General features: G+C 40.1%; 2 protein-coding genes and 1 long non-coding RNA gene across 5 annotated transcripts in view; 2 read left to right on the forward strand and 1 right to left on the reverse strand.

Moving 5' to 3' along the window:
* The first annotated feature begins 1092 nt into the window (after window positions 1-1092).
* josd2 (Josephin domain containing 2) lies at window positions 1093-6616 on the forward strand. Of its 2 annotated transcripts, none has more exons than XM_008431559.3 (5): window positions 1093-1486; window positions 1578-1706; window positions 2901-3026; window positions 3228-3422; window positions 3605-6616. In XM_008431559.3, the coding sequence occupies exons 2-5, from the start codon at window positions 1585-1587 to the stop codon at window positions 3714-3716; spliced, it is 555 nt and encodes a 184-aa protein (XP_008429781.1). In that variant the 5' UTR covers window positions 1093-1486; window positions 1578-1584; the 3' UTR covers window positions 3717-6616. The 2 variants fall into 2 exon arrangements, with proteins under 2 accessions (XP_008429781.1, XP_008429782.1); XM_008431560.3 differs by having other exon boundaries at window positions 1093-1363.
* The window catches only part of ttyh1 (tweety family member 1), a 28677-nt gene continuing 9690 nt past the window's right edge, over window positions 6123-25109 (reverse strand). The window contains exons 3-15 of one of the 2 annotated variants that reach the window (XM_008431561.3): window positions 23633-23862; window positions 20572-20683; window positions 17947-18284; window positions 17074-17169; window positions 16897-16969; window positions 14718-14793; window positions 14487-14542; window positions 13330-13422; window positions 13151-13243; window positions 12931-13070; window positions 11704-11871; window positions 7861-7939; window positions 6123-7197 (exon numbers count right to left, since the gene is read on the reverse strand). In XM_008431561.3, the coding sequence (XP_008429783.1) occupies window positions 7114-7197; window positions 7861-7939; window positions 11704-11871; window positions 12931-13070; window positions 13151-13243; window positions 13330-13422; window positions 14487-14542; window positions 14718-14793; window positions 16897-16969; window positions 17074-17169; window positions 17947-18284; window positions 20572-20683; window positions 23633-23862 (1638 nt within the window). In that variant the 3' untranslated portion in view covers window positions 6123-7113. The remainder of the gene's footprint in view (window positions 7198-7860; window positions 7940-11703; window positions 11872-12930; window positions 13071-13150; window positions 13244-13329; window positions 13423-14486; window positions 14543-14717; window positions 14794-16896; window positions 16970-17073; window positions 17170-17946; window positions 18285-20571; window positions 20684-23632; window positions 23863-25109) is intronic. The other variant, XM_008431562.3, reaches the window with a different exon arrangement.
* On the forward strand, window positions 21550-24077 carry LOC145555271 (uncharacterized). Its single transcript, XR_014091376.1, has 2 exons — window positions 21550-21681; window positions 23584-24077. It is a non-coding gene; the product is annotated as an uncharacterized LOC145555271 (long non-coding RNA).

Genomic DNA, 25109 nt, shown 5'->3' on the forward strand with positions numbered 1-25109 from the left:
AGAACCAGAAGTTATGTAAAATTATTTCTCATTCTGAAGACACTGATAAAAGCTCAAAAAAAATTTTAAAATAGATCAAAAATAAGATTAACAATAACAACAATGATAGTAACTATGTACTGAGAAAGATTGTAACCTAAAATACTGTGCAGCAGAATAGAAATATTGCATTCATAATCCAAGAGATGTGCCACTGAGAAGGATGAATTTTTCAAAATTACATGTGATAATAAGAATAAGAGTGAATAAGAGAGTTAAGTCATAGAGTTGCAGTAAATGAGATAGAAATGGTTCTGGTTTGATTTTTGTAATCTTACTTCCCACTCAGTCTGGGTGTCTTTGCACTCATTAAAAGGAGCAGAGGTCCATTTCCACACCTGTACAAAAAGGTCCAGTGTTTCATAATCTCATCCAACAGCCCTACAGTGAGTCTTTCTGCCAAGAAAACTAGTCTTCTATATATATAAATAAACCTTATTCTAAAATGTTTTCAATTTATTTTTTTATTGAAATTCTACGCAAAAAACAGGCTATTTTTAAAAAGTAATAAAAAAATAAACTAACACAAGGAGTTGTCTGTATTCTTGTGTGAAAGGACAAATCTGTCTCAGATGTCTACAGACAACGGCTGGGACTTTGTAGCTCGGCTTCTGTTCTGATATCCACTGTTGTGTGTAAGACTTTATATAAGACTGTTCCCTTCCAAATCACATCCAATCAGATGAAATTAACACATTTGGACTCTATGAAGTTTTAAATTAAAGTTTACAATTATAGAATAGATAGTATAGGATAAGACAGAATAGAGAATACATAAAATATTAACTTTATGTGCTGCTGCTACACATGAATTTCTCCACATAAATGTTTATTCTATTTTATCTTAATTTTACACAGTTTGTTGTTCTATCTATCTATCTATCTATCTATCTATCTATCTATCTATCTATCTATCTATCTATCTATCTATCTATCTATCTATCTATCTATCTATCTATCTATCTATCTATCTATCTATCTATCTATCTATCTATCTATCTATCTCGTTGTTTTCCAAATGGTCGCAATCTTTCACTTCACACGATTCACCACTAGAGGGCACTACAGCACAGTCTCACCCTCTTTGGAGTTGCAATCTTTGGAAGTCGTAAGTTAGCTTCATCGACTGTTTTTAGTTTTTTTTAAATTATTATTATTTATTCCAGTGGGTTAAATCTATTATTTGACACTGGGGTAGTTTATTTTACCGCTGTTTTCGGGGTGTGTGACAATCTCTCAACAACAGCAGCATCACAACAACAACAAGAGCTCTACTTCCGGTTTTAGACTCCAGCATCATTTGAGGGATTTGCTTTATCAGCAGGTCAGTGGTTTCATTTGGCTTTTGTTGAATAATAATAGTCCACTCTGCTGCTGTTTTCCCGACTGCCTGCAGCCGAAAACAGAGTACAATCAGCGGACTGTCACAAATAGGCTCGGCGTCAGGGTAAGCAGATGCTAACTAGCTTGAGAAGAGCTGTAACGTATAACGCTTCTCGAAAACGTTACTTTTTTTCTCTCTCTGTGTGTGTTTGAAGTTTTAGTATGAACGACGTGGAGGTGTTTCACGAGAAGCAGCGCTTGGAGCTGTGCGCCATACATGCGCTCAACAACGTGCTCCAGGAGCGGGTGTTTACCAAGGAGACAGCCGATGACATCTGTAAACGGTAACCCAGTCACTTCACCCTGGCACGCGCGACACTTCATCTCTACACACAAACATCAGATCTGACATTTTGTGTCAACGAATGGCAGTTTTAATCACCAGAAAGTCTAAGTTGTAAGACATAAACAGGATAAAACAACAAACAAAATTCAGGTCAAATTGAACAGTACCTTATTAAATGCCGCTGTAACTCTTACTCAATTATCTTAAGAGTCAGTGTAGATGGTGAAGCTGTGGGTAGGAGACCCTAACCCTATAACCCTATCATTAATTTTGGATTTTAATGTTTCAAAGGCAAAAAGTAAAGGTAATTTTATTTATATAGTACATTTCCAGCAACAAAGCAATACAAAGTGCTTTACGGGAATTAAAAGGAAATACAAGCAAAATAACAAACCAAAAGAAGAAAAAGAATATAATGTTAATCTAAAGTATGTAAACTAGATACTCCCATTCAGGGTTGGTAGATAAGTAAGTATTCTCTGGTCTAATTCCTTAGAAGAATAGGAGTCTAAAAAGTAGTTGCTAAAGTAGTTTTTCGGGATTCTAAGTTTGTTATAATTCCTTTTCTGGGTTGCAGTAATAGGAGTCTCTCTGAATAATAATCTAAAAATGTATCTAATATTGGTCTAAATAGTGAATACTCTATAGTTTCTTTAAAAAAAAATAAGCTAAAGAGTGACTAATAAACTAATAAACTAGAGTCTCTGGATTTAAAAGTTTGTTCAAATTCCTTTTTCTGTGTTCAAAACTCTAATTCTGCTGACACAAAAAAGGCATCATGTTTCCCAGGTAATCCACATTCTGGTGTTAAAGGCTCTAACTCTGGACAGCAAACAGAGAGTAAATTAGGTGACAGGCAGCCTTTAAATTGGCGAAAATACCAGCTTGTCTCTCCACTAAGTGGACAACCATGGTGCTTGCTGAAATAGATTTGCTACATTTCAGACAAAGTCACTGTTATGAAAATGTAAGAGGGACCTTCAGGGAAAACGGTGATGCTGCTTTGCACAAATAAAGCCATTGTGGCTGCAGAGACCACTGCTCACATTGTTGATCTTCAGCCTGAAGGAGCATGATGCAGAATGAGTCATGATCCTGGTGGGTTTTTGACAAACAACTAACACTGATTTAAAGACGAATCGGAGATGGATAAAAACTTGCTTTTATTTATCACTAATTCCTCTCTCCACAGGTTAGCTCCACAGTGTGTGGTAAACCCCCATCGGTCAGTATTAGGCACAGGAAACTACGACGTTAACGTGATCATGGCAGCACTACAGAGCCGAGACCTGGCCGCCGTGTGGTGGGACAAACGCAGGTGAGTGGTTGAAGTCGTCATGAAATGTCTTTTTTTATGAGCAATCCATCACTATGTTATAGTACCTTGCAACAGTTTAATATATATAATATATATATTTTATTATTACACATCATAAACTAAATTGGATTTAATTCTGGACTGTGACTCTTCTGAACCACTGAATGTTTTTATTTATCGCTGCCTTTTGTAAACCTGCAGGACGGTTCAGAGTCTCTGCATGTCAAAGGTCCAGGGTTTTATTCTCAACGTTCCCTCCCGAGTGTCTCTGGGCATCGTGTCCCTCCCGCTCCGGCGGCGGCACTGGCTGGCGGTCCGGCAAGTTAACGGACAGTACTACAACCTGGACTCCAAACTGAAGGGTCCCGCCTGCATCGGGGGAGAAGCAGAGCTACGGTAGGAATGTGACCTGCTACGAATTAGGTCAAATCTTTGCTCTTGTTGCCCTGCTTGAACTACGTCTCAGTGACTGAGTCACTCCCATGCGAGCCATCACAAGGCTCTTACTTCACTCTTTTTGTTTTGCTTCTGCACTCTGCATTCTTCTTCTAACACTTTCCTTTCTTGCTTTCTTGCAGAGCATTTCTCAGCGAGCAGCTGTCCCAGGAAGTGGCAGAGATGCTTCTGGTGGTCCGACGGGACGTGGAGGAGGACGGGTCATGGTTAAACCCCGACAGCCCAAACAACTGATCCATTTTTTTCTTTTTTTAAACAAAGCTCCTCGGGGAAAACTACAGACTTTTGTTTTTTTGTTTTTTTAAAACACTTCATTAATGAAAAGTATTCAGGGAATGCACTAAAATACACTTAACAGACACATAAATGAAAATCCAAAGAGAAGCAAAGGGTAAAGTTTACTCTTGAAATGAAGAAGTTTCTGATTGTAACAGCTGTTGAAGATTTCCCTCTGGTATGACCCCGTGTCTTAAGATAAGGACGAAGCTGAAGTGGGGGTAGTTTGAGACAAATACGCTAATGAGAACTGACTGAACTGTTTGCAGTTTTACTTGTAGGCTGTGTTAATGATTGGACGGCCGTGTTAACGGTACCTTAATTACTGAAACACGAAGGTAAACGTGTCCTGAGGTGATTTTCTTTGTCGTCGTCTCAGATTTGGGTGATTCTCGGCCATATCGGGACGTGCCGGTGAAGCAGCTGCGTTGTCTTTTTCCTCTTTGTCGTTTCTCTTCTATGCACTGCGGAGTGGGATTTGCGAGGTTGTAAATGTGTATGGTTGTGCTCATGCAGGCACACTTACCAGGATGGCTGAACTATGAAGCAGGATCTGTGGCTACGAATCGGGAAACTTTGTGACTCTGCCTGCTGTGAGTTCATATCGTCACAACGGCGGATCTTGTCTGCTCTGTTGAACTGAGCTGTAGGCAGCCCGGGTTGACTTTGCTTGGGATAAAATCAATACACATAAACACACCTGCCAATCATTTTCAGTGGAAAAAGAAAACAACTTTTTCTACTGAATGAAAGTGTTTTCTTATGCTCTGCTGTCTCTTGCTTTCCCAGACAAGAATCATTATGAAATAGACTTCTATTTGGGAGAACAGCTGATTGGGTTATTAAATTAGTTCTTGTTGACATTTAATATGTGGGATCAGAAAGAAAGTTATTCCCTTTCAGAAGGCTTCCATTGCAGTTTTTCTTGTAGTTTCCAGTCTCCTTTGCACTGAAACATCTACCAGTTTTCTGATTCTGGTATTCATCCAGTTCCCAGATTGTGACAGTATGGGCTCCTTTTTGGTTGTTTTTGTGTTATATTATTGAGACTGCACAGTACTCCAACTACTTGGCTTTCAATTCTTGTAATTTTATGCAAATATTTTCCACAAAAAAAAAAATAAAAATCTGCGGGCACTGCTAATTGCAAAGAAATATTGGTAACACTTTATTTGAAGGGGTGTGCATAAGACTGACATGACACTGTCATAAACATAACATAACGTCTGTCATGAACATGAAGGAGTCTTTATGAATGTTTGACAGATGTCATGAAGTGTCATTTGGTAAATAATGACACTTGATGCAAAGTTGCTCTAAAAGTTGCATTGAAAGTCCATTAAAAGTGCCAACTTTGCATTAAATTATAATTTACAAAAACATGCAAAGTTGGCATTTTTAATGGATTTTTAATGCAACTTTTAGAGCAACTTTGCATTAAAAGTGTCATTATTTACCGAATGACACTTTGACACCTGTCATAAACATTCATAAAGACTTCTTTATGTTCATGACAGGTGTTATGTCATGTTTATGACAGTGTCATGTCAGTCTTATGCTCACCCCTTCAAATAAAGTGTTACCGAAATATTTATCAAAGTGAGGTTGTACGTTTATTTTGGAACCCGGAGATATAATTTTGGCCCTTTTGTGCATCAGTGTGTGCTCCCAATTTTTATTCTGAAAACTTTTTAGAGTTCTATAGATTTGTTTTTTTCACCCTGGAAAATGTCAAATGCCTAAAAAAAGAAACCTAAATTATTAAAAGTACTTGCAGATGACAGGTCTAAGCACCAGAAAATGTCACACACTGAGTGTTCAGTGAGCTTGTTAGGGGATGATAGTTCTTCTAAAAAGCTCCCGCATAGATCCATGTCTCATTTAGGAAAAGCAGCGTCGCAGGATTGACGTTATCGAGCCAGAACAAATTAATATTCTTGAGTGTTTTTAAGCCTGCTTCATAGTTCCCATGTGAATCCTCATCAAAATGTACATCTTATGTCTTTATTTTTTTCTAATAAGATGCGACGATGCAGGCAGAGTCTTATCTGCAGTGGGGTTTCTGTTTATTTTGATGAATTATCAAATAAATTCAAGTCATTTTCAGCCATCTGTAACACATGCAAAAAAACAAAGCTGTTCTGTGATTGGATGCTGTATTTATGTTTGTATTTTTTGTCTCGCCCGTTGAACTATGCATACTCAAGTAAGTAGGAGCGCCGTCTCTGATGGACACTAGTGACTAATCCTGAACCTTTTGAGTTCCTGCTGTTGATGCTTATTTATAATAATAAAAAACGTGGACCTCTTGTTTTAATCTATTGCGACGCACACTGTTTTGTTATAAGAAGGAAGCAAAGGCTGTTTACAGGTTATTGAAGTTATTTTTATTTATATTAGACTCTCGAGTGTAAAAGGATGCCATTCAAAAGGAGCATAGGTAACCATACAAACTCAATTAACAGGGTCAGTTGGCAGGGAAGGGGGATTCGATGAAATCTCAAATCGTACCATATATACACAAAACATCTTGGAGAGATCCCAGAAACCCGATGCTATACATAGTTATTATTGCTTGTTACGGTAGAGCTACTGCAGCACCAGTAGCAAGGGTCATATTGCTATGTACCTGCTGTCATTTGCGTGGGATTTGTAGTTTTTCCACTCCGAGTGGCAGTTGTAGTTCTCCATTAAACAAGGTAGAGTTTTTCTCCTTTTTTTTTGTTGTTTTTGTTTTGTTTTTCCTTTTAGACAAAGGCTCATGAATACTGAGATACGGTCGACAGTGAAATATACAGAGTAGCATCATTAAGTAGTACAAGGAAAAGACAGAATTGCCACCTATAAAAAGTAATAATAATTTAAAAAAAGATGTATACCAAGTGAAGGAACTGCATAACCATTCACAGAAAAAATGAGTTGTTTTGCTACGAGCCAGTGTTTTGTTTTTTTTTCCCTACACAATATTCATATAAAAACATGAAAATAAAACGGGTGGTACAGATACATGTAAGAATATAAAACTACAACGCTTGTAGCATCGATACCGCTCAGACTGGCCTCGTCACTGTTCACAGTTTACACAGATTTCCAACAAACAAAGGGGGAAGAAGTTAGACCGTGAGGCGTCGATTCGTAGCTTCGCACCAACAACCAGCAGCGTCGCAGCTGGTTACGTCAGCAATCCCTTCCTTTTTTTAAGTGCTTTTAATAATATTTTTTCAGTGGTACTGATTCACATCTAGCATTCACTTTATTTAGATTAGTTTCTTTTTCATTTCATTAAAGTGTCCATTCATATGAAAACTAAACTTTTTTTTTTCTATACATTTTCTAGCAAAAAAAAACAAAAGAATTAACGTGAATACAGGTTCCTCGAATGGGAGGGGTTGGGGTGTGATTGATTTCCCCCGTAACCAGTCAGCATGCTGGGAGAGTACTGCGCTTCCACAAAAACAGGAGGTCGAGATGGTCCAGAGACGTCGCAGAGGGGAGAAAAAGAAGAAAAGACATTTATTTCTCAGACAAGTGAAGATAAACACGACAAAGGTTTCAAGTTTGGCAACAATCAAAACATCCGATACGTGTTAAACATCTTTAAATCATCGTAAATAAAATGCTTCTATTGAACTTTTTCATCAATTTGAGGATATGCTGATTTTAACAAGCTCATATTTCTTGCTGAAAAGTTGCATGCAAGTTAGTTTTCTCTTTTTTCAGACGTACTAATATATTTGCATTAGAAACTAGAAAAAAAAGACAGTAGGATTTTGTGTTTGCAGTGGAAGGCAGCATTAAACAAGCTTAAGTGCCGATTCTGGACACCACTGTCGCAGAGTAAAGCTAAAATTACAAGTTATAGTTTTGCCAGTTTAAAATCAATGTAAAAATCATGTTTTACAGTGTGACGGCATATCTGCTTCAAATATAAACAATGAATCACTATAATAACAACTGCTATATAGTTCTTAAGGGGAAATTGGTATCAGGAGGTCAAAGCCACAAAATTCTGATCGGTGCGTCTCTGTCCCTGGCGTGAGCGAGGACCTCGATGGAAAAATGAAACACATCATGATGGCGTCATGGGCACAGAGGAACTCACAGAGGGGGGTGGGGACTGCCTGTCAGTCAGGGGTAGGCTCTCATAGCCAGGGTTGCCATTGGAGGAAACGTTTGGAGTCCTGTGTGGAGACAGAAAGAGACAAGGACAGAAGAGGGAGGGAGAGAAGGAGCGGGGAGAGAAGGGGGAGGCAGGGGTGAGACACAATCAGAATGACACGGGGGACGAGGGGGCCGCAGGGTGACGGGACCCAAAGACAGGTAAAAGGAAAGAAGAAGAGAGAGATTAGAAATAAAGTGCAGAAAAGCACAGCACTTAGTGTAACTATAAGCACCACTGGCCCTCAAGGGAAGCGCCAGACAGGCACACAGTCCACTCCTGATGTAAAACAGAAACCTGCATTTAAGATTAATTCATCACCAACAAACCAGCTCTGATGTTGCTCTAATGAACTTTGACTTGCAAAAACTCAAAACCTCACCAAGTATTTCTGGTCTAGTTTCTAGTGCAAATACACAAAAACTAACTTAAGTAACTTTTCAGCAAGAAATAGGAGCTTGTTTTATATAAATAATTCCTTTCATACTGATAAAAAAAAATTACTAGTTATAAGTGAAATAATCTGCCAGGAAACTTTTGCCATATTATAAGTTGTAATGTCTTGCTCCACTGGCAGATTTTTTCACTTCTAAAATGGGAATATGTCTTGTTATAAGTGAAATAATCTGCTGGTGAAACCAGCACTTTTTCATCAATATTAAGGAATTGTTTACTTAAAGCAAGCTCCCGTATTGTGCTTAAAAGTTACTTTTGTCTTATTTCAAGAGCACAAACATATTTGCACTAGAAACTAGACCAGAACTACTTGGTAAGATTTTGTGTTTTTGCAGAGATCTGAGTAAATTTAAAATGAGTGGACTATGCTTTAGTGCTTGCTCTCTTCCTAAGCTATGTCAGTATATTTGTATCTGTGTGATAATATTATCAATGAGACTAATCAGAGTGATTTATAGCAAGATAGCACCAAATAATTTGAGGGGAGGGGGGAGTGTAAAAGAAGGGGAACCAAACGGGGATCAGGAGGATCTTGGAGAGAGAGAAGCAGCAGGACAGGTCGCAGGGAGATAATAACCTGAGCGATCCGGACACCACAGTGAGGAGACGGATGAGAGCGATGATGCAGGACTGGGGAGTAGGGGGGGTGGGGGGGCCGAGGGGTTTACCTATCGACAACCTGAGCCTCACATCGCCGGAGGTTTTTACGAGCGCGGCCTTGTCAGAGAGGCCCTCCCCCTCCGGCACAGCAGTGCACCTGGACTGCTGTCCAGGAGACAGGAGGCCGTTTGCAACCAGATCTGTGAAATGTCCCCGAGCGGCACTACATCGTCTGTCCTGAAAACACCTGACAGACGGATAGACAGACACACAGACAGACAGACAGACCGACCGACCTCTGGAGCTGTGTCTGTTCCTCTGCCTACACTCTGCTTCACACTGACCTGTCTGTGTGTCTGTCTGCAGTTCATGTGCAGCTCTGTGTGTGTGCATGTGTACATGTAGACACTGAGACTACAACTGCATCCCCAATAATTCAGAAAGAGTTGATTTATTTCCGTAATTAAATTCAAAAAGTGAATTCCTTTTCATCTTTATTCTGCACAGAGTGACGCATTTCGAGTTTTTATTTCTGTTCATTTTGATGATATTGGCTTACACCTTTAATCAAAACCCTAAATTAACTTTCTTAAAGGGCTAGAACAGGTTAGTTTAGATCTGTGAGCTACACAAAACATGTTCATTGCAGTATTTGAACAAAATTATTCTTAGAAAATGAGATTTCAGTTTTTTAGGGTGTCTTTACACTCACACATGAAAATGGCTTCAAACAGATGTGCAATTACACAACCGTACATCTTTGAAAAGCAGAAGTAGAGCCTCCTGCACAACCAACAAGAATGTAGAAAGTGGTTTCTGGATGTTAAGTCAACAACAAAACACTTTATTCTTTTTTCCCAGCGCATACAGTCGTGCAACCAGCTGACCAAACGTGCCTGGGTTGCTTGGTGACGGGGCTAGACTTAGCAGGGGTTGCTGGGTAATGGTGCAGTGCCCATGAGGTGTGACTTAACAACTGGGATATTTTTGAAATGGCTTATTTTCCAGACACCAAAAAACATTAACTCATTGCTAAAACTAAATGATTATTGTTTTTTAATTATAATGCTTGGGCGGTTTCTCCAAGCAGTTGAGACCCAAATGGAAGCACAACAACATGTAAAACGTGAATTTTACATAATAGGTCCCCTTTAAAAACTTAAATAGAATATAAGACTAATAAAAAAATTTTTTTTTAATGCAGAAATGTTGATGTGCTGAATAGTATGTTCATGTATGGTATAGTAAGTCCACTCAGTGCTCGGTCAGGGCTTCTTGCATGGATTATTGCATCAATGCAGTGTGGAATGGAGGCGATCAGCATTTGGAAGTGCTGAAGTGTAAAGGAAGTCCAGCTTTCTCTAAAAGCAGCCTTCAATGTTGGGTCTGGTGTCTCTCGTCTTCCTCTTGACAATCTCTCTATAGATTTCTGTGGGGTTCAGGTCAGGACAGTTTTCTGGCCAATAAAGCGTAGTAATTTTATGGTGGGTGGATTAAAGCTCATCTGCAGAGGGAACCATGAACTGCTCTGACATGTGCTGACTTTGGACTTGATAAATCTCCAAAATCCTGAACCCCAAATCATCATCGATTTGCCAAGCTTCTTGTGTCCTGTGCCTCTCTACTCTTTATCCAAACTCTGCTACTTTAAGCAAACAAAAGGAGAACTTTGGTACACTGGGCAAAAGTAACTTTTCTCCATCTTTAGCATTTATCGATGTTGTCTCTGGTTCATGCTTAACACAACAAACACCACAGTTTTAGGCCAAGCCCTGGAAACGTCACTCACTCAAATTGAAGTCCACTTCTTTTGAATCTTCCCCAAAACTACACATTTTTCTACAAAGTGTTTTTTTTCCTTCCACTCAACTTTCTGTTAGTATTGGACGCAGATGTAGGCAGAGGAAAGACTTTAGCAGCTCAACTTCTCACAGCCGGCTAAGCAAGGTTGGTGGCTTACACCGACTTATTCACTCTTTGTTTCCCTAGCAACTCACTCACTCTTTGGTTACCTAGCAACAACTTGTTGAGTAACTGACACAGCACAGCAGCAGTTTAAATTTTCACCTCTGTGCCTCATAACTGCTTAAAAGCAGACAATCATGTGGAGTGAAAACTGTGGATAAAACAGAAAAGGTCACACCACCAGTATAACTATCGATATCAACTGATATGAGATGCTTATATTGTTAGTTAACCTAGTTTTAACGTAATATTTCAGTATCAAAATGCTTTCATTTACCAGTCTCGTGTAATTTTCTTACTTTCTCAAAATCCAAACATTAGGTTTTTGCCATTAGTAAGCCATGATCATCAAAATTGATGGAAACAAATTCCTGAAATATTCCACTCTAAATGTAGTTTCACCTTTTTAAATTCATTTACTGGAAGGAATTCTAATTTACTGGCGCCACCTCGTGTCTAACCTGCCTTTCTCTGAGCAAAGATGAGCGTAGCTTGCTGACACTGTGATAAATCTGTGTGCTGAAGTGATGGACTAGGATTTTAGCTCAAAGCTCTCAGCAATGATTCAGACTCTGTGTTGTGTTTCTCTCCTGATGGACCCTGGTCTGAGATGGGGGTCAGCAGTGTGGAGGTGCCAGATGGTCCAGATGTGGCGACAGAATCACAAGGTTGATGTGTGTCTGAAAACATTCAGCATGTTTCGTCTGTCTGTCTCCCTGTCTGTCTGTCTGTCTGTCTGTGTGTCTGAGTGTCTGTGTTACTCACGGGAGGGGCGGCGCACTAGAAAAGGGGGGTGTCCACCCGGCCCCCGGGTAATTATAGAAGGGGGCCATTGCCCCTCGCTGAGACCCCGAGGATGCCTGTCTACGTGCCTGATGGGAGGTGAAGGGGTCCTCACTCTCGCTGTCCGAGTCGTCGTACTCCTCTGATTCACTGTTGGCGTCCATGACAGAGAGAAAAAGCAAACAACGGGGAAACATAAGAGCAAGGAAATGGAAACCATTGAGTCTCTGTAATTACTTATAGTTGGTAGATTGAGTAAGTTCAGTGTCAGCCACATTTATAGGAACCCACCTTTGATTTGAGTAAATCTGTTCATTGTGAATTGGTGAGGAATCCATGCACTACTGTTTTTCACAGTTATTGGTACTTTTGCTGACAATATTCTGCACACTTAACATATATTTTGGAGAATTATGTAGCTGAAAAACCCACCGATGCTCTATTTTCAGTCACTGTAGAAATTATTTCACAGATCCTCCACTGACTGGAGACTGGGCATGAGGTGCTTTTCCTGAAGCACATGGACCTGGACTGATTGATGCTGAGACGTTTACACCTTATACTCATGTAGTCGGGTCTTTATAAAAACAAATATCTTTGCCAATTGTTTAGAAAAATTATATCATACACATGTGATCAGTTTCAGAATAGTTTTTATCCACGAACCTGCAAAATTCTGCCCCTCAGTGTTGTTTTAAACATGCCACACCCATAGGGGGCACAATAGCACAAAGCTAAAACCTGTAAGTCTCTCAAATTGCTTCAAAATAACCACGACGTCCTGTTAGGAATTAAACATGGCAGCAGAAGGTTCATTTGCATGGACAGATATATAGGTTGAACTACTTTACAGTAGCGTTTTCAAATAGAAAGTTATTAAAACACAAGGCGATGTTGATTGGAAATCTTGTCAAAACCACATAAGCGTCGCAGACTGTAATGCGCCGGACGCTACATCTCCGTTTTCCCATGAACACACGCAAACACAAATGAGAGTTTTCTCAAATCTCCTCTTTGTCAGTGTCATTATAAATAATTGGTTTTAGGTTTAATTAAACTGAGACTGGGGACTGTGAAACAGTGGAGTAACAAACTCAGCCTGATATAATCTGTTTTTAAAGCAGGAATGTTCACCATCGACAGTCGTAAACGTTAAAGAGCAACAGATATCTGAGCCATTCGAATGCCTGCATGGTGCTTCTTTTTCACCTGGGAAAGCTTCTCCAGGCTCCAGGCAGAGAGCAAAGGATGGCAGTGAAGGCCAGGCCAGAGAGAAAAGAGTAAAGGGAGAGGTAGAGCAATCCCTCCATCCCGTCATAACACAGGCCTTTGAGCGAGTCGATGTAGTCCTAAAAGGAGAAAAAAAGGGATAAAATGCTCAGAAAGTTTGGAGGTTTTGCTTTGGGAATGCTTGATTTTAATGCTGCACCTTATTAAGGATCCTGCAGTTCAGCAGTGCCACCAGCTGATGAAAGTTGCCCTCTGTGCTGTTGAGTATCTGCTGAACCTCCCTGAGTGATTTCTGCGAGTGGCACAAAGTTGACAAAGGTGAGAATTTTCCTTTTGAGTCTTTTACTTGCACTTTTCTGTGCAAAAGCTGTTCCCTACCTCGGCTTTGGGGAACTGTGGCAGAGCATTCCTGTCCAGGCTGGAGAGGTGTGTGTGGATGCTTGACAGCGCCCTCTGAGACTGGGTCAGCAGCTAAACCCAGAAATTCACCGAGGTCAGTGCCATCACACGCTTTTGATTTAGCATTTTCACTTTTACTTTGTTGTTTGTTTTGAGTGTAAGTGCTAATCTGAGTAATCTACAGCACCAGTGCAATGTTCATCATCAAGACTTTGAATTATTCTTATGCAATCTTTTTATATTTTGTGTATTTTGTTTGCAATGCAGACATGCTCAAATAATTCTACATTAATAATTCAGCAGATGAGCTATACCACACTGCAGAGGTCAACAAAACATTTGATGGTTCCCTTTCACAGACTATCCCTCCATCTCATCATAACACAGGCCTTTGTGTTATGACACAAAGCAAAATCTATACATTTTCCTTTTTTAAATATTTATTTTGGCACCAGTGGCTTTTATTGAACATTAATTAGACAGGAAAGAGGATTTGGAGAGAAGGGGAAGACATGCCAATGCTGTAAAAATTGGGACGAATGCTGTGCAGTTCTGGATGAGAGTTTAGTGAAATTATTGAACATTCTATCAGCCGTATTATCTACTGATATTGTTATTGATACATATGTTGTTTTCTTCCAGTGTAATTTATTTTCCATAAATAAAATTACATTGCAGTTCTACACTTAACAAGGGATAAGCTAAACAATGGTTGGTCCTTGTGGACTCTCTGGAGCAAATGCCCAAAACAGTTCTGAAAGACTGCTATTGATCTATATCGTTATTGATTTAGGCCTTTCAGTCTCAACTAATCTCGCTTTGCGATTTTACGTTTCTGTCCACATTCTGTCTCAGTCGCTTCACTGAAATACTGCTGAGAACTGACTGCAGAGTATTTAGCAGGTTTTAAATTTCCCAACCACGAAACTCTTCTGCTGTTTATTTGTGGTGTGTTTTCTCTGCAGCTGGATGAGGCAGATTTATTCAAATGATCACGGTTGGTTTGATCTGATGAGTTTACGTAAACAAACTGGCCGTACATGAACATCTCTGCTTCTGACATTCCACTTTCCGACTCAGTGCTCACAGTTCAATGTGCTGAAACATGTCCACACGGCTGAAAGCGATCACATTACCTGCTGGAATGGACTGTTCATGCTCCTGCTGCAGGTCAGGTAATAATCCAACACGTCTGAACGGCCAGCAAAACAGCAGCACACAAAAGATCAGCGAACAACAGAAAGGAACATTCATCTGGTATTGTTTTGGATTCTGCTATCTGAGGCACATTTAGGGCGGTAGATCATGTACAGGGCAGGGGTTTATTTTCTTTCTTTTTTTTTTTTCAGAAGCTGTGCCGTCTGTACCTGAGCTGGTGCCGGTGGTGATCTGGGTGGAGTTGAGGACGAACGTGTTTGGTTCAGAGCAGAAGTCGCTGAGGGCCTGCAGCAGGAAAGATGGGATGACATGAAAGGAATGATGGGACAGATGGATAGACGAGAAGAAATGAAGAAAATGATAGAAGGAACAAAGTTAGTAGAAACATTGGCCAGTTGAAATGTTTAACATATCTAACTGCAGTCCAAAATTTATGGCAAGCTTTGGTTCGGTTATGTTGAATCCTCCTGCCTTTTAACCTATTTTCTATTTATTTTATTTTTGATTTAATCTTTATTTCACCAGGAACATCCCATGGAGATTAAAAATCTCTTTTCCTGTAAAAGTGGCGTTAATAAGTGCTTTCCCTCCTGAACTTATTTTGAGTTGGAGTTCCAGTTATTTGCGAAAGTGTTCGGACTGCTCTAACTTTTAAACATTTTTCACGAAGGGGTTTGCAATTTATTAGCCTACTGTGTGTAAGACCAACTAAGAATCTGCATTTGTTATATCTTTTATTATTTCATTTATCATAATAAATTTATTGTCGTGTTAAGAATTTTGATTTATCGTTCTCATGATAAATTCCAACTAGTAATGTTTTTTAAAAAACTGTCTGGGTTGTTGTTGTTTTTAACCATTTCATCCGCTGTTTGTTCATCAATAAATTTGAAAACAGGATTAAATGCCGTTACTGTGTGAATTGTAGTACTAATCAAACTTTTTTTATGTGACTGGTGTCCTAAAAAAGCGTATTACAAATGGGTATGTTGCTCAAGTTTTGCAGCCTTCACAGTGATATAGTTGCCTAAAAAACTATATCGATAAAAGTCTTATCGTAACTTTTATTGTTTTCACAATAGCAGCACAGAATATTACAATAAAACTTCAAGTCCACATCGCCCCTCAGATCATCACAAAACGGTGAAGTGGAAGGAAAATTTTACATGAGCTGTGGACTCTGCAGCTCCTCCAGAGTTACCATGGGTGTCTTTGTTGCTTCTCTGATTAATGCACTCCCAGACAGCCTGATTAGGCGAATATGATATTTTAATATGATATTATTTAAGGGTATCAAAACAAAGTGGCTTAAATGCAAATGCACGCCACAGTTCTCATGTTTCATCCAATTCACAGTAAAACCACGTTTGTTTGTTTTTTTGGTCTAAATAAAAAAAATCCCCATAAAATACACTGAAGTTTAGCGTAAGAATGTGATAAAATTTGAAAAAGTTCAAGTGCAAGAAGAAAAAAGAGAAAAAAAAAAAGTCGCAGCTTGAGATCGCCCCACCAGAAGAGGGAGTGAGAGCCCCACACAAGCAGGCCGGCTGACAGACTGGGAACCACTGACCCAACACAGCACAGACTGGGCCGCCTCACAGCTGCTCCATTGTTTCCCTGTCAGTAACCAAGGACAGAGTGGCTCTGTGTGGACGCATACGCTTTGGGACATCTCCCACCAGCCCTACATGTCACTGGGAAACTGAATAGAAAATATACCCACATTTTCAACTCTTTTGAAGGATGAAAGCAGCCCCTCCTCCGAGACAATGGCCGCACTTTACAACTAAAAATGGACATTCTTCGGCCGCAGACGTAAACAGGTTCTTTATGCTCCATAAAAGTCAGCCTTTGCTCCCCACATTGTAAATGTACATTACTTTCACACTTGGTCTTATTACCCAATAGGTTAGGCTGCAGCAAAACCTTTGAGCTTATCCCACAGACAGCAAGCTGATTGTTTCTGCTTTCTGGTCCTAAAATGCACTCCCCAGCTCTTCCTGTCCCCTCCTTGCTCTCGCTTAAGGCACTTCTGTTCATCTTTTATCTTTATTTCTCCAAGCCAAATGCCCACAAACTTGCGAGTACACTTGCATGCGAGAGCACGCACTCCGGTGGACAAATGCACTTTGTTAACAAGCGCGCACACGCTCATTGAATCTTTAATCTCTGACCCATTTTCCTGCCGTCTTGGTTCTCTGCCATGACTGCAGCATTCCCTACGATGCTGGGCTTTTCACAGTTTAGCACAATGGAGACAGAAATTAAACACAGGCCTGCCATCAGGGGTCAGGCCTCTTTAATCCATCATCTCTCAACTGCTGCCTTTCGCTGACAGTCCCTGCTATCACTCCTGTTCCTGCCCAGTTTTTCTGGATCCGTACTCACCACCACCGTGGCAGTTTCCAAACCCAGGGAGCCCCAGCTGAGGAAGAGAGCCAGCCACGCCAGCACGGTCATCCTGTGAGGGAGGAGGGGAAGGCAAACGCTGCTCAACCAAAGGGACACTCAGTACATCAGGCCAGAGCGGTTTCAGTCTGGAGATAAAAAACCGAGTGCACTCACAGGATGAGCAGCCAGCGGGCTTGCTTGGCCAGTCCAAGCAGGATGAACAGACACACTATGAGGTCGAGCAGCAGCAGCAACACGTACGACAGCCACCTGAAAGAAACACGGAGATTTTCACATCAGTGACCAAACAAGCAGAACCAATTTTATCCTAAACGCAACGCAGTAAAGAAAGTATCAGTTGAGTTGATTACATTCAACCTTTAAGTGTTAAAACTTGTATCTCAAGACATGAAGTTAAAATTCATCGTCAAGATAAATAAACATGATGGTATTAAATAACATTTATATTTATTTTAAACAACTGGTACAATGTTATTTATCATGGCAGGCAAAAATTTAATATTTTTTACTCTTACTTTGGTATCGTTTGTTTGTTTGTTTGATTTTACTTAACAAAAATTTGATAAATCAAATTTGATCAAATGTGTTTTGATAAAGCAAATATAATTTTGATAAGTTGTCAAAAATGTATCGAAAATGTTGATAATTTTAGAGAAAATGTTATCCAAAGTTTTATAAAATGTATCAAATTTTTCAAATTCAAAATTAATACATTTTGAATTTATCAAATCAAATTGATACATTTTGAATTTGTCAAATAAAAATATCACTAAAAATAAGCAATCATTTTAGTTTTATTGTTTGAAATTAAAATAAACAAAAAATTATCAGAATACCAAAGTAAGACAGTAGAAAATACATAAAGTTTCCACTATTTATACTTGCTATTTATAGTAATGTGACATTGTCATTTTTGCATAAATCGTATTTATATGGGTACTGTTTAAGACAAAAGAATTGAATAATTTTCCACTGAATAAATATTTATCCACAGAAATCTCTTTAAGCTTTGATAAATAACCTCACCTGTAGTCCTCATTGACTATCAGTGTGTTGGCGGCCCAGCCAGGCGTGAAGGGGTTGGGCAACAAGCTGCTGGTGGGCACCACCGTGGGAACCACAGAGGGCGGGACGGGAGTCAGGGGCGTGATGGACGCCCCGCTGACGCCGCTGTCATTTCCCGGCCCCGCCTCTACGCTGGACCGAGCCAGGGAGATGGAGGAGAGGAGGTTTATCACGTTCTCGGACAGCCTCCGGCAGTTCCGCGTCGACACCAGGAACGGCTTGCTGCCGGAAAACATCTCCTCCATGGAGCTGAGAGGGCCAGAGACGGAGAGCTGCAGTCCAGTAATGGTGTCTGAAATCTACGAGGGGAGGAGAGGAAGAGCGTGAGGGCGAGCTGAGTGGGATAAAAACCACAAAACAGCCATAGTGATGCTTATAATTGCACATAAAAGTAGCTGCATAGAGAAGGAGATAGTGCTAATGCACTTATAACCTAAAACATCGCTAATAGATTAGAGAGCAGCTCCCTTTTAGAAAGGGGCGTCTGAGTCAGAGCACCGAAAAGGGACTCTGCACTTTTCTGTAACCAGGAGATTTTAACAATTAAGTCCCTAAAGTCCCCAAAAACTTTTCAGTGAGTCAAACTTAATCAAACCTGTGAGCCGGGTGTTGATCATGGTGAAATAAACGTCTCCTAGCGAGACAGGAATGTGATCTCTACAAGCAGATCTCTATTGATTTAGATTTACAGTTTTTTCTAAGAGTCAGCACATCAACAGAGTTTGTGTCAAGGTTTTTCTCTCATTTAATCTGTCATCTGTCTGAATCCTTCACTGCAGAGATTAATCTGCTATACTACAGCCACAAATGGAAGCCTTTGTTTTTTTAAATCTAATATTTTTCATCTAGTTTCCTGTAAATTAGCTTAGTTACGATTCAAATGGTAAACACTCAATGTTTATATTTGCAGCACTCACTAGATTACAGACGCCGCTTGTGAAAATGTGTAATTAGCCTTGAAATAATACTACTCTTTTATTGCAGGAGACCACTCTCGTGCTAAAAACATTGATTTTTGAAGACTTTCTGAACTTTATCACAAATCTACTCCCTGTCTGTGATGACAACATGAATCTGGGTCCTCATTCAGTCTGGTTTGTCACATTTCCGGTTGTTTTAAACTATTTTGACTGTAAGTATAGGTATATTAAGCTGGGAAAGTGTTTTCTTGCAAAACAAAAACACATTTGTCTCACAAGAATTGCATGATCTACTTGTCTTTCCCATTTTGAGGACTAGCTGGAAGAAGTGGGCCTCTTTATCAACTTGTGCTTTTTTTTAGAGAAAACAGAAAATGATAGATTTCTGGTAAAAAAAAAAGTTCTGACCAATTTTAAATGATCAAATATACATTAATAAATGTTTCAGTTCCACTTTTTCATGGATTTTTAAGGGTGAAAACAGGTGAGGGAGTGTTCATTAAACAAATTACAGATTGGGGATTTCAAAAAAGTGAGATTATGCTGCTGCAATTCCAGAAAAATAAATTTTTAGAACTTAGTGTTCAGTGGTATTTTTCATTCCTGCTCCTGTAGAGTACGTTTTAGAATTAGTCAAACGTTCATTTGTTTTGTGAAAGGACCTTAATTTAGTTAATTTGTACTAAATAACACGGCATTTTTTTCTATTATGGAGCAAATTGCTCAGGGCAGAAATCACAAATGGAGGAAAGATTCACTGCGCACATTTAATAATTAATCACATGATGAAAAGGTCACCTTACTGTTACTCAAACCATATTTAGATAGCTTAGGATGATGCATCTTTTAACTTAATGTCACACATAGTTTATCTGTACCAATGAAAATCCCAAATCCAATCTGTGTTGCTGTAACTCATAAATATTCACCTCTGCTGTCACTTAGGCTGCGTTAACACTGCAACACGAAGTGACGCAATTCCGATTTCTCCAATGTGAACTGCAAACGAACTGAAAGTGTCCCGCATGCGCAGTAGAGGACGCAGTAACGTCACACACGGAGAGCGTGCTCGGTGTTTGCGGAAGTAAACATGGATGGTAAAGGTGGAGCGTAAGCTTTCGATTTTGAAGTTGTCGTCCGACTGGAGCCAGCACAGTAACAACTTAACCCTCATTATTGTCCGCCATGGTTGTCGTTTTTTCTTCCTGCGTGCGCCATATCAGGATGCAGAATAGTGACGTTCGTCGAGAATCAATGACGTTCTGGAAGTGGCCTAGGTCGCATTCGAAAAAAATCCGACCTCTTTTTCAAACCGTCATAAAAAGATCATATAGCTACAGGTCGCATTGAGGCAAAAAATAAAAATAAATAAATAAATAAATAAATATCGGAATTGGGTCACTTCGGGCTGCGGTGTGAACGCAGCCGTATTAGCATCATTATCCTGACCTCATGGAGGAGTGACATTTAGCAGTCTGACTCACAAACCGCTGCCAGACCACAGGACAAATCGATAAGTTTGCATTTGATTCTTTTTCCTCTGTGAGGCTTACCACATGTGAATCTGCCCCTCTCTCCTCCCAACACAAACAAACAAACAAACAAACAAACAAACAAACAACACTCCGCATGACATTTTCCTGGGGCGGGGGGAAGCAGCACTCACCAGCAGATCAATGGAAGCTAGCGTGTAATTGGCTGTGAGAAGAGACGAGGTCAACTGATACATCCCATCGTGAGCCTCGCTGTTGCCATAGAAACCGATGCCTATGGCAACACTGCAAAAAGGGGAGGGAGGAGGGTAAAGAAAAGCATGAGAACATTATTGGAGGGTGACAGGCAGAAAGCAGGATAGAAGAGCAGATAAATGCAATGTTTAATTCAGTGTGTACATTTTAAATGAATGTGACACGGAGGAAGATGTGAAGTGCTTTGGATGAGCGTACCAAGAGTGAAGCAAAAGGGAAAAGAATAAACAGATGACAGCAGCAATAAAACACAAAATCAGGCGCTTGGCTGTTAACGCATAAGCTCCAGGGGAGGGGGGGGGGGGAAATATTCAAAATGTTAAACATAGTGTTTACACATTTCTCCGTTATTCAAATATTCAGATTAAGGCGCGGGCCAGATGTTCATCAAATCCCCTCGAACCCAGGAGAAATGGTATGACCCAATCCCCCACAAAGTATGTGACCCAGATTAGAAAGCAAGCAGGGGAAATGGAGGAATATGTGTTTTTCATTCCAAGCTGCCAAATGTGAACCAAGCCAGCTAGATCCAAGCAAAGGCCAGCAGCTGAGGGCTCATATTAGGCATATTCAACATTATATTTGCTATTCATGCACAGAGAGCTTTCATGTTGAGCATCAGTGAGGATGAGGCCCTAATATTTCATCGCAGTCCATAAGGGGGAGACACGAGCCACTCTATCATCCTGCAGTGTGTAAACGAGGACAACATTATGGAAGCTGAAATCAAATTTGCTGCACATTACCCCCCCTGCAAGACAGCGATGCAGTCTGAACGCATGTAAAAGTACAGGAAGTGGAACGTAATGAGCATTAAAAGCATTAAAGTGCACTTTGATTTCCTTGCACCTCACAGATGGCTGAAGCTTTGGATGTACAGCAGAGCTTCCCCTGAGTGACTCATTCTTCCATTATACAAGAGGCGCGTGTTGGACAGATGTCAAGCAGTGTTTCTGAGCACTGTATGGCAACCACAATGTGCAGACTCGATGAAAGCACAATCAGCGGAGACGTGGGGGGAACAACTGGTGGGTAAAGGACCAGCGGTTTCTGCGCTGGGACACTCCGCACACGTAATGCTGTGGCAGGCTGTGGTTGGGAAATAGGAAAATAACATGACTGTGTGGAAAACTGAAAGCCACATGATGGAAGTGATGATGTGCGACCTGTGATTCACAGTCGGATGTTTGCACTTTTTACTGCTCAGTATAATCTCAACCACCTAAATGCGGCTTAGTGTCATGCTTTTCTTTTTTTTTTTTGACTTCCTCATTTTTTGGCGTGCTGTTTTGCTCTGTCACGCTGATCAAAGAGAATTTAAGAGGAAATTCAGCTTACAATGAGTCTGCGATGACTCATCGACTCAGTATTTTTAGAAATAAGTTGACACTGTTTGAATGAGGCTTAGTGCTAAGGCACTTTGAGGTACTTCCACAATGACTTCACTTTCCCGACAATGTGGCTGCTTCTAACAGTGTTAATGTTTACCTATGCAGTTATGCAGCAATGCTGAAGAACAGCCAGACACTGTGGTAACATTAAAAGCAATTTAAAACCACTCAAGGATTGGCTCTGGATTACTGTGACTTCAGTTCCCCTTTCCTTCTGTTGCAACACATCCTCAATTGGTCATTGTTAGCTTTGGGATTGGCATTAAGAAAGATATGTACTGTTAAAAAAGTCCCCTCGACAAATTTAATGTGTTTTTGCTTCTTTTGTTGCTCAAGTGATGCAATTACACTGCAAAAACACAAAACCTTACCAGGTATTTTTGGTCTAGTTTCTAGAGCAAATACTGTATCTTAGTACATTTGAAATACTAAGATACACTTATAACTAAATTGTAAGTTTGTTTTAAGTAATCAGTTCTTCACTGTTGATGAAGAAGATTATTTAACAAGACATTTTTCCCATGTTGTAAACGAAATAATCTGCCACTGGTACAAGCATCTTTTTGTCAATATTAAGGAACTGTTTACTGAAAACAAGCTCCAATATTTTTCTGAAAAGTCACTTATAAGATAATGTTGTCTTATTTAAAGATATTTGCACTTGAAACTCAAAGTTACTTGGTAAGATTTAGGTGGTTTTTTTTTTAGTGCAAACAACATCTGATTCCACATGGTGATAACCAGAGCTAGCAAAACCACTAATTTTTAATTATATATGCATTTTAAGACAAAAAAAACTGGCTCAGGGTGAAAAACTGATTACATCTGCTGTTAAGTTGGAAATTATCTGTCATTATAATTATTATGTTTTCTTGAGCAGGTTAGCAGAGGTCTACAGGCTATACTAAACCTGTTCACTACATTTTTTGCCTAAAATTGGAAATCATTCTTACATAACGGAAATCATACAGTACATCTTTGAAAAGCAGAAGTAAAGCCTCCTGCACAACCAACAAGTGGTTTCTGAATAATAAGTCAACAATTCTATTCTATTCTATTCTATTCTATTCTATTCTATTCTATACAGCACATACAGTGGTAAAACCAGCTGACCAGACATGCTGGGCATTTGCTTGAGTTGCTAGGTAACAGGGCAGTGTCTGCCAAATGTGACTTAATTTTCAGTAGGTTTTTTGAAACAGATAAAAAAAACATTAACTTATTGTCGAAAAAAGAACTTGGTGTATTTTTTATGTGTCTGGGAATTTATTTGGAAGCAGTTAAAACCCAAATGGAAGCATAAAAACAGGCAAAAAGTGATTTTTTCATATAGGTCCCCTTTGAAAAAAAAAACAACAGATTTCCAAGTTTAATCTTTCTGTTTCATTGTATTTTCCAAAAATATAGCTGGGTTGCATCTAGAATTAAATATTGTATTGTAATTTGTATTCCCTCACTTAATGCATAATGTAAAATGTGTCATTTTGTAAAAAAAACCCCCAAAAAACACTTCAAATGTGTGACTTTTTCTCGCAACAGTTTTTGTACATTTCTGTAGTGCTGATGAAGCCTGGCGCCCGCCTCTCACCAGCACAGTGTAACAGCTGCCACCGCCACCCACGTGACGCAGCAGATGCCCCTCCCCTTCTTCCCGCTGTAACCATGACCCGTGCTGCCGTCTTCATCATCGTCCTCCTCCTCTGAACCCTCGCTCCGGTCCCCGCGGTGACAGCAGCAGTAATGTATGAGGAAGGACAGGACCACCAGGAGGGAGATGACAAGAGCGATGGCCGATAGACTGGACAGAATGAGCAGAGTCTGTGGGTTAAAAAAAGACGAGAGACGAGAGAAGAGGGAGAGGGTGAGAACAGCAGATGAACTGGGATGTGTTGGGGAAAAAAAGTAATTTTAATTCAAATAATTATTATAACGTGCTGGCCGGCTACACTAGCCAGAGACTGAGCACCAAAACGCACCACAAATCAGAAATCACTTCTGTCTGTAGCCATCAGATTAAACAATACCCAACTGAGTGTCTTTAAGTCTCTCATTTATAGACAGTATTTCCACGTGTATTCTTGTTATTATTTTATTTATTTAGACATATTTGACTAACACATGTCCATCCATCCTTGTCCCTTGGTGGCGTCGGGAGGGTTGCTGGTGCCCATCTCCAGCTGGCGTACCGGGTGAGAGGCGGGGTCACCCTGGACAGGTCGCCAGTCTGTCGCAGGGCAACACAGAGACACACAGGACAAACAACCATGCACACACACACTCACACCTAGAGACAATTTAGACCAATTAGAGACCAATCAACCTGACAGTCATGTTTTTGGACTGTGGGAGGAAACCGGAGTACCCGGAGAAAACCCACGCATGCACACTCCATGCATAAAGACCCGGGCCGGGAATTGAACCCAGAACCTTCTTGCTGCAAGGCAACAGCTCTACCAACTGCGCCACTGTGCAGCCCACACTTATGTATATGTTTTATAAATGTTATATTTCTTATGGTTATATTTGTATGAGTAGTCGTATTCTATGCTACGCTACATTATGCTATGCTATTCTATGCTGTTCTATTCTAGTCTGGTGTATTCTAGACTGGTCTACTGTAATAAAGATGATTAATTTGAGAACGTTGAACTCTAGAGCTGATCAACAGGAGTATACTTCAAACACATAATGTAAATACTTTAACAGATTTTTAAAATGCTGCAAACATGAGGTAATTCTTTGTCTTCTATCCTTATTTCAGAGACTTTCAGCTCTAAAACCTTGATGTCTCTCTGCTCTGTGATGGATTTCAACGCCACTAAGCCATATCAGACTCTGCTTTTGACCAGGCTCCATGTCACAAAGTCAACATCACTGAAAGGCATTTTGCTCTGACACATTACCGCGGCATTATCCTTCATCCATCTGCCCGTCTGTCACTCCTCCACCTTACTCCCTCTGTCTCACCTCCTGTTCTCAGACTCTCTTCCCCGCCCCAGCCGTTTCCCTCACGTTCTCCAGCTCTCGTTCTCCTTTCCCCCCACTCTGCCGTCTCTTTCTTTCTT

The sequence above is a fragment of the Poecilia reticulata genome, chromosome 16 (genome assembly GCF_904066995.2).
Source record: "Poecilia reticulata chromosome 16, P_reticulata-male-v2, whole genome shotgun sequence".
NCBI classification, from domain to species: domain Eukaryota; kingdom Metazoa; phylum Chordata; class Actinopteri; order Cyprinodontiformes; family Poeciliidae; genus Poecilia; species Poecilia reticulata.

Bases quoted from the DNA above. Each gene is read 5' to 3' on its own strand.
- josd2 (XM_008431559.3), top strand. From the start codon at position 1,585: ATGAACGACGTGGAGGTGTTTCACGAGAAGCAGCGCTTGGAGCTGTGC. The intron at 1,707-2,900 runs GTAACCCAGTCA...CTCTCTCCACAG, and splicing joins GCCGATGACATCTGTAAACG to GTTAGCTCCACAGTGTGTGG. The intron at 3,423-3,604 runs GTAGGAATGTGA...GCTTTCTTGCAG, and splicing joins GGGGGAGAAGCAGAGCTACG to AGCATTTCTCAGCGAGCAGC.